Source organism: Microtus ochrogaster, chromosome 4 (genome assembly GCF_000317375.1).
Source record: "Microtus ochrogaster isolate Prairie Vole_2 chromosome 4, MicOch1.0, whole genome shotgun sequence".
Classification (NCBI taxonomy): Eukaryota; Metazoa; Chordata; class Mammalia; order Rodentia; family Cricetidae; genus Microtus; species Microtus ochrogaster.
This window is the reverse complement of record NC_022011.1, coordinates 15933668-15943263: the sequence shown is the minus strand read 5'-3', so window position 1 is coordinate 15943263 and position 9596 is coordinate 15933668. Positions and strand designations below refer to the sequence as shown.

Below are 9596 nucleotides of genomic sequence, written 5' to 3'. Positions count from 1 at the left end.
AAAAAAAAAAAAAAACCAAAAAAAACTTTATTGAGGACTGGGGCTATCACTCAGGGTTAGAGGATTTACATTGTTTCTGTATGAGGTTCGAGGTTCAATTTTCAGGACTGTTAGGGAAAAAAAGGAAAACAGAAAAAACTGTGGCTAGGCAGATGGCTCGGTGGTTAGGAGCACGTGTTACTCTTGTAGAGGACCTGAGTTTGGTTCTCAGCAACCACGTTAGCTGCTTCACAAATGCCTTGTTACTCCAGCTCCAGGGGACCGGCCATCCTCTGCTGCCCTCGGCAGGCACCTGCACTCGTGTACATGCTCACAAACAGAAACACACATTCTAAATAATTAAAATAAAAAATAAGCCTTAGACTGGAAAGATGGCTCAGTGGTTAGGAGTATGTGCTACTCTTCCTGAGGACATGGGTCCAGTTCCCAGCGCCCACAGGTCTGTAACCACCCAGCTGTCTGTAACTCCAGCGTCAGGGGCATCTGTGGGCACTGCACTTATGTGGTAGACACACATTCAGGAAAAACACTCAAAGCACACAGAAAATAAAAGAGAACTAAGTTTTGGATTGGTATGATGGCTCAGTGGATGAAGTCACAACAACATGAGTTTGCTCCACGTGGTAGGAGAGAACCAGCTTTAAAAGCTGACCTCTGACCTTAACACATGCTGTGGCCGGAGTGGTTAATCAGTACACACGTTCACTGGCACAAAAATAAACAAATGTAATAAAAAACTTTAAGAAGTCCTAAATAGCCAGGTGATGGGAGTATGTGCCTTGAATCCCAGTGCTAGGATGCAGAGGTAGGGGGATCTCTTGAGTTTGAGGCCAGCGTGGTCTACAGAGCAAGTTCCAGGACAGCTAGGGCTACACAGAGAAACCCTGTCTTGAAAAACAAAAAACTAAACAAAACCAAAAAAGGGCTAAATAACTGGGTACTCAAACCTGCGTCAAATCTGGGGTGACAAACTGCTGAGCTGACAGTGCTATACCCAGTCTGTATTCCTACGCACCCGCTTGGTTAGCGCGAGTGTTAGCGGTTGCCTTCCATGTTTCTGGTCTGAAAGACAATGCTGAAAGATATTTATTTTTCTCAAATTGGTCTTCAGATTTAAAATCCAAGAATGGCCAACACAAGGCACTCTTGAAGGACATGCCATGGGGACTCTCTAGGACAGATACCATCTTATTTAAAGCTAGAGCTGAGTGGCCGAGTACACACAGTTCCAGAACTTGGTAGGCTGAGCAGGACCCTGCATTCAAGGACAATCTAGGGCAGGGGGAGAGGAGGGGTGGGAGAGGGAGACACTCTGTCTCAAAAAGCATGAAGAGTATGGTTCTGTTACAGGGATAAACAAAACAACCAAAGAGAAGAGAATAGGGGAGTGTGTGTGTGTGTGTATGTGTCTGCCTGTGTGTATCTAACTGTACATGTGGTTCCTGGATTTGACACACACATCTCACTTGGCTGGTCAGTGGTGGCCCACACCTTTACTTCCAGCACTTGGCAGGCAGAGGTCAGCCTGGTCTGTAAAGTGAGTTCTAGGACAGCCAGAACTACACAGAGAAAACCTATTTGACCTCCACTCCAAACAATCCCACTTGAAGCATGTGGATTTCCATAAATCCATAACACTGCCACAAAGAATACAAAGTGAGTTTGTCTGGCAGGAAGTTGGTACTGGAAACAGGAGGCTTTTCTACATAACTGAGTGCTAGGCAACTGCAGATGCACCAGAAAGATGTATCCCAAACCTGCTGGAGCTCAAAAAGTTTATTTCTCCCACCAGAATAAAGTGGCTTGGCAGAATCCACACCAACAGCTGAAACTTCCACTGAGACCCTGAGCTGAGACAGTCTCCTGGGACCGAAACAAGTTATATAACTAACTACTGGTACATGTTCATGTAACGGTGTTAGTCAAATCCACGTTAATTCATCACCACTCAGAAAATTCATATTCAAAAAACAAAGTCATCTGTTAGACATTAGAGAGAACATACCCAAAGGCTGGCACCAGAGGCACCAAAAATGTTGAGTTTTCATGTATCTAGTAATTTTATTGTAAGTATGACTTTATTATTTGGCTCTATGCATTTACTAATAAAATAATTAGTCAAGCCTTCAGTCTGAAAAGTATTTGTCTGTTTCTGCCTCCTGATACTAAGCTTGGTTTACTGAGTATTAATGAAGTATACTGGAACACTTTTCCACAAGAACAAGAGACCTCTGCCATGTCATGCTCATGGCTGCAGAACAGATCCACACCAAGGCTCACCATGTCGCCCCATTCACTGGAAGGAGGCCTCCTGGGATCCAGCATGGTAGCACAATGCCTAGGCTGGTGCAGAGGGAGAGTCTAATGGCCTTGTGGGAACACATCTGTAAAGATTCTCAACAGTCTGCTCCCTGGAGGACAGAGAGGAACTCTGAATGTTTTCCACTTAAGTCACCTCATCAGTAATAGTAAATATTTCGGCACTCAGGGGCTGGGGCAGGATCCAGGCCAAAACCTGCCTGAGCTCTATCATCAGCTCCCTCCCCACTCCAGAAAAAGTTATGCCTATAAAGCAAATCAGAGTCCGGGAGTCTAGCTCAGCGGTAAAGTGATAGCTACCATGTACATGGTTTGGATAGAGTAGATGGCGATAAACCTCTTCTCTGTTTGGGAACTTGTTCCAGTGAAGATTTTCTTCTTCTTCTTCTCTCTTTTTTTTTTTTTTTTTTTTTTTGAGACAGAGTTTCACTATGTAGCCCTGGCTGTCCTGAAACTCAGAGATCCACCTGCCTCTGTCTCCTGAGTGTTGAGATTAAAGGCTTGAGCCATCATAGCCCAGCAAAGAAAGCCTTTTCTTAAGTCTCATTCCACAGCAGAACACAGTAACCACATGAGTAATGTTGCTATCAGGGAGAGCCATACCCAGTTAAAGTTACTGAATTATCTGAGGATCGTAAGAATCTTCTAGGTGGCTGCTGCTAGCTGCTGCTTTCCAAGAGATCTCGGGGTCCTTTTAGTAGAGAGGACCACATGCTAAGATATTAAGCTTCTCCTTGTGAGCTGGCTAACATTGCTGATTACTACAAAAGAAAGTATAGGAACTTTTAGATTATATTTCTTTTTTCTTTTTAAGATTTATTTATTTACTATGTATATACACTGTTCTGCCTGCATGTATGCCTGCAGGCCAGAAGGGGGCACCAGATCTCATTATGGATTGTTGTGAGTTACCATGTCATTGCTGGGAATTGAACTCAGGACATCTGGAAGAGCAGTCAATGCTCTTAACCTCTGAGCCATCTCTCCAGTCCTAGATTATATTTTCTTTTGTTTATTTTAGATTTCTTTTTAAAATCTTTCATCTGGGGGCCTGGAGAGATGGCTCAGAGGTTAAGAGCATTGCCTGCTCTTCCAAAGGTCCTGAGTTCAATTCCCAGCAACCACATGGTGGCTCACAACCATCTGAAATGAGGTCTGGTGCCCTCTTCTGGCCTTCAGGCATACACGCAGAAAGAATATTGTATACATAATAAATAAATATTAAAAAAAAAAATAAAAAATAAAAAAATCTTTCATCTGGGAGTTGGGGGAGAGGATTAATCTGATCAAAATATATCGTATGAGAGTCTCAAAGAATTAATAAAAACACTATTTTAAAAATACCTAGTTGGCTCAAGTTAAAAAAAAAAAATAAAAAAGAAACAACCTAAAAAAAAAAAATACCTAGTTGGGAGGCTGGCGAGATGGCTCAGCGGTTAAGAGCATTGTCTGCTCGTCCAAAGGTCCTGAGTTCAATTCCCAGCAACCACATGGTGGCTCACAACCATCTGTAATGAGATTTGGTGCCCTCTTCTGGCCTGCAGGCATATATGCAGACAGAATATTGTATACTTAATAAATAAATATTTTAAAAAATACCTAGTTGGATATCGTGGTACATGTTTTTAAGCCTAGCACTCTGGGAGGTAGAGAGTGCTGGTATTAAAGGCGTGCGCCACCATCGCCTGTCTAAAATGAGCATCATTTGATTCCTGTTATTATTCCATTGTTTGTAAACAATCCTTCCTATTGTTACCCCATTGTTTGTAAACAATTCTTCCTGTTATTATCCCATTATTTGTAAACACATCTTTCCTGTTATTATCCCACTGTTTGTAAACACATCTTTCCTGTTATTATCTCATTGTTTGTAAACATACTCTTCCTGTTATTTTTTTATATTTATTTATTATGTATACAATATCCTGTCTGTGTGTATGCCTGCAGGCCAGAAGAGGGCACCATACCTCATTATAGATGGTTGTGAGCCACCATGTGGTTGCTGGGAATTGAACTCAGGACCTTTGGAAGAGCAGGCAATGCTCTTACCCTCTGAGCCAACTCTCCAGCCCGCTCTTCCTGTTATTATCCCATTGTTTGTAAACACACCCTTCTTGCATCTCCTATATCGCCAAATGAGATTCCCCAGAGTTCTCCAGTGGTGGTCTTACAATGCAGCCACTAAGGGATGAGCAGTGAGGAGCCTGCTTCTCTCAGCAGCTGACCCTCTTAGTATAAAGTGAGCTCTAATTCCTGCATACAATAATGTTACAAAGATCTTTAGATGGTTAAAAGGGAAATCAATTTTAGCAGGATGCCATTTCAAACTGTATCTGCCTTACTCAGTTCTCAATTGGTTAACCTTGCTTTACAGTTGGCAAATAGGCTCGGAGAAGTTGAGTGATTTGCTCAGGTGTACCTGGGAGAAACAGTGCCAGGACTAACTATGGACCCCTCCAATCCCCAAGCCTCTGCTGCCCTGCAGAGTCTGCCTTCTAATTCATATTCACAGTCTCTCCCTGTCTTTCTCTCTCTGCCTCCTACTTACATGTAAGGATGTAAGCTCTCAGCCTCCCTGCTGTCACACTCCCCACTATGATGGTCATGGACTCACCCTCTGAAACTGTAAGCCACATTAAATGTTTCTTTCTATAAATTGCCTTGGTCACAGTGCTTTGTCACAGAAGTAGAACAGTTGACTAAGACACCGTCTATCCATGAACCCTCATTGTACAAGTAAAAGTACACTGCATTCCAGCCCAGAGAGTAGCTGGTCTTGCCCCCAAGTCACATGGACAATTGGAGACATAGCTAGGGTTAGAATGTGAGGTACTCCGGGTCACACAGGGAATACTGTCATGCTGTGTCAGGCTGCAGAACAGCACCACAGGAATCTACAGAGAAATGATCCGTTTGATTGAGAAGTATTAGGAACTGATCCAGGCTTTTAAAGACTCTAAGCAAAGAATAACACTTGAAGCCACAGGCAGCTGAGCGGGGCTGGTGAGGAGCCCGAGCCAGACTGCAGCAGGAGACCCGCAGGCCCGAGCGATCTCTCATGGCCTGTTCTGCTCACACATCCTGCTCTCAGGCAGACTGCGGGTCTCCTAACGTACAGAAGATGGCTGAAAATAAAACAAAACAAAAACGTTGATATATGTTGTAACTCTGAGTAACATAAGATTCCTTAGATATCAAAAGTACAACCAAACAAGAAAAAAGTACATAAATTTGACTTCATTAAAACGAAAAACTTTTGAGCTTTAAAGGGCTTCATCAAAAGTAAAAAAAGGGAGCTGGAGAAACGGCTTAGTGGTTAAGAACACTTGATGTAGGAGGGTTTCTATCTATCTACTGCTTTCATTGGTTAATTAATAAAGAAAACTGCTTGGCCTGATAGGTCAGACCATAGGTAGGTGGGGAAGACAGAACAGAATTGAGGGAGAAGGAAGCCAAGTCAGGCAGACGCCATAGCTCTCCTCTCCGAGATGGATGCAGGTTAAGATCTTTCCCGGTAAGCCACCACCTCATGGTGCTACACAGATTACTAAATATGGGTTAAAGCAAGATATGAGAATTAGCCAATAAGAGACTGAAACTAATGGGCCAGGCAGTGTTTAAAAGAATACAATTTGTGTGTTGTTATTTTGGGTATAAAGCTAGCCGTGCAGAAGCCAGGTGGGAATGCAGCCCACGGCTCCTCACAACAAACACTGGCCGATCTTCCAAAGGATTCAGGTTCAATTCCCAGCCTGCATATGACAATTCACAACTGTCTGTAACTCTAGTTCCATAGACTCTGACACCCTTTTCTGGTTTCTGTGGACCCTGTACACACATGGTGCACAGACATACATGCAGGAGAAACACCTATACACATAAATAGAATGAATAAAATCATTAAAAGAAGAGTGAAAAGAGCTGGGTATGGTGACACACACCTAGGTGAATTGGATTTCTGTGAGTTCAAGGCAAAGCCTGGTCCATACAGGCCTGAGTTTGGTCCTGGGGACCCACATGGTAGAAGCAGAGAACTGAATCCTACAAAATGTCTTTTGACATAATATATAAAAGTGATTTAAAAATTAAAAATAAAGACAAACCAATTATAAAATGGGCATGGAATGAGAACAAATACTTCTCCAAAGAAGACACATAACTGGCCAGTAAGCACAGAACGTTGGGGAAATCCATGGTGAAACAAGGAGAGTGCACTTCACACCTGACAGTTACAAGTGTCAGAGAGGGTGCAAGGCAGCTATTGCTCCTGGGACCCGTTCATGGCAGAGCTGCTAACAAAGTAGTTCACATGGCAGGCGGTGGTGGTGCATGCCTTTAATTCCATCACTCAGGAGGCAGAGGCAGGTGAAGGCCAGCTGGTCTACAGAGTGAGTTCCAGGACAGGGACAGGCTACAAAGTCACACACAGAAACCCTGTCTTGAAAGAAAGAAAAGAAAAGAGAATAGTTCACTCATTCCACTTTCCATAAAAAGCTATCCTGTGGTTCCTCATGACCCAGAATTCCATTCCTATGAACATTCCTAAGAAAAATTACACAAAAATAGGCAGCCAGCTGTTCACACCAGCACTAGTCACAGCAGCCCAGAGTAAAACATCTCTGATGGGAGGATAAGCAAATAAGGCACAGCTACACAGCAGATACTACTTAGCCACCCATGAAGGAAATAGCAATCCCCACTACACAAGAGAACTGTGGAGCCTGCTATGTGCATGGAGTAGACACAGAGGACCATACAGTAAATGGTTTCATTTACACCGAGTATCCAGAAGAGGAAGAAAATGAAGCAAATGAGGAGTTTGCAAGGGCTAGGGGAAAGGAACTGGATAAGGAGGGAGGGAGTTCATAGATACCCTCTCCCTAGTCCCAGTATGCTGTACCTGGCCCGAGGGCTTCCAATTTCTTTCTTGGTTGTTCCCTGTGGAAAACCGTTGGCAGTCACATCTAAAGGATGCTCAGGAACAGCACTCCAGCTGATAGCTGTGAAGGGAGGAATCCTGGGATTAAATCAGTTTCTACTCATAGCTCAGTGCTGCCCTCAATCTTGGCCAGAAAATTTCCTCTCTGCAATGGGCAGCATTTAATGCAGACTCGTAACTGGCCACAGTGTTGAGAGTCAGTATCTACGGGACAGCTGTGTTGATCCCCACCCCAAGGCTCAGGGAACATCACAGAAGAGGGAGGAGCACTGTGAAATGTCTGGACATCTGATGGTTGCTGCACTCAGGAGCCAACTGTAGCTATGGTTACCCGCAAAAGATCCATTAAGATGAGTCAACATTTCAACAGACGGCACTGATTATGCTCAGTAGGCTACAAAAAGACACCACCACCACCATCACCAACAAAACCCCAAACCAAAGAGAGAGAGCGCGAGATAAAGAGAGAGAGAGAACAAACACATAAACATACACGAAAGAATGAGGGTGACACATTGGGAGTATCTGGGGAGAGCTGGGGTCAAAACATAATAACCTGTTTCTTTCCCATGAATGTTACAATATTCACAAAAATATTTCTCTGACTCTACAGCACCATGAAAGCTGGATATGACATTAAAAACAAGTTTGGTCAGATGCTTGGTACTTCAGGGTTCAATGATATCAAATGGTTCATGATTTTCAGCATTTCTCTATGTAGCCCTGACTAACCTGGAACTGACTCTGTAGACTCTGTAGATCGACTGGCCTCGAACTCAGAGATTCACCTGCCTCTGCCTCCCGAGTGTTGTAGCTAACGACATGTACCACCAATGCCCAGTGGTTCATGATCATTCTTATAGCTTACAATCTAATGTTTTATTATACTTATTTATTGGGAGAGGCCTATGTATGTCCCGGTGCATATGTGGAAGTCAGAGGACAACGGAAGGGGAGCTGGGTTCTTTACTTCCACTATGTGGATTCCAGCCATCAAACTCGAGTTACCAGGTTTGTTGGCAAGTTTGCCTTTACCTGCTAAGCTCCTAGTTTACAATTTCATTGAAAATTTATTATATGCTAGACACAAAATAAGTGTATAAATATAATTTTGGGGGGTGGTTTTTGAGACAGGGTTTTTCTTTAACTTTGAAGCCTGTCCTGGAACTCTCTCTGTAGATCAGGCTGGCCTCGAATTTACAGAGATCCACTTGTTTCTGCTTCCTGAATGCTGGGATTAAAGGCGTGTACCACCACCACACAGCTTAAATACAATTTCTTAATTCTCATAATAGCCATGACAAGCAATTCTTCTAATCTGAAAATAATGAAGGTCAAGACAGGGTAACTAACCTGGCCAGGATCTCACAGGGTGTACACCTAACCGTATGTGGGTGTCTTACAAGGAACAGACTGGAGTTACCACTGTCCTCCTAGGCCAACCTGCCCGAGAACTTACTCCAGCGTCAGCCAACCTGGATCCCTTACCTGCCCCACAAGGAACGAGCCGGCCTGGTCTGTCAGCTCTCTGAGCTTGAACTGCACAGCGGCTCTGTTCAAACAGTAAACTTGACTGCTCTATTCTCAGTTCAGGAACTCCAAAGCCTCTGGGTAAAGCCACGATGTTCTGACACCTAAAAATGAGGGAAACACATTCAGCTCAGAGGTACCAGAAGACTCAGATTTGCTCATCATCCCCAAAGCCGTAGGAGACACAGAGGCCCTTGGAGCTGAGTGAATCTACATGTTTACTTACTGAAGTGGGGAGTGAAAAATACCAGACACCACACAGGAGGAACCTTTGGATTCTATTACTTATTTATCTGAGACAGGATCACAGTTAGCTGGAACCCGAAATGCAGCAGAGGATGACCTTGAAATTCTAATCCCCCTGCCTCTACCTCCTGAATGTTGGGGCTACAGGTATACCCTATAACCCACCCTGCTTTGTGGGGTGCTGGGGATCAAACAGACAGCCTTATGCCCGCAAGCAAACAGTTTACCAACTGAGCTATATTCCCAACCCCAGCTAGGAACTCTACGGCTTGGAAAATATCTGAAGGCATAACTAAAATCTGAGTCAATACTCGTCTGCGGTGTCAGAGATCTCAATCTTCATTGTTCACTTGAGAACTTAGTGTTTGCTTTGTTTACACAGACTTCCTAAGAAATCCTTCAAGCATACCCCAAACTAAAATCATCCAATACTAGAAGTTGGTTTCCCTGCCTCTTCTGAACAAGCTAGGTGCTCATATGATGCAAATCCAGTGCACAGGTAGGAATTTCAAATCTCAGAAACTTTATAACCATTAGCAGCCTCCATGACTGTCCATGCCCT

At 43.7% G+C, this 9596-nt stretch overlaps 1 protein-coding gene across 2 annotated transcripts in view; it reads right to left on the bottom strand.

Annotated features, from left to right (window-relative positions):
• The window catches only part of Adat1 (adenosine deaminase, tRNA specific 1), a 27455-nt gene that overhangs the window by 4310 nt on the left and 13549 nt on the right, over window positions 1–9596 (bottom strand). For both annotated transcript variants that reach the window (XM_005345640.3, XM_026778869.1), the window contains 2 exons: window positions 8747–8892; window positions 7220–7319 (listed from right to left, as the gene is read on the bottom strand). In XM_005345640.3, the coding sequence (XP_005345697.1) occupies window positions 7220–7319; window positions 8747–8892 (246 nt within the window). The remainder of the gene's footprint in view (window positions 1–7219; window positions 7320–8746; window positions 8893–9596) is intronic.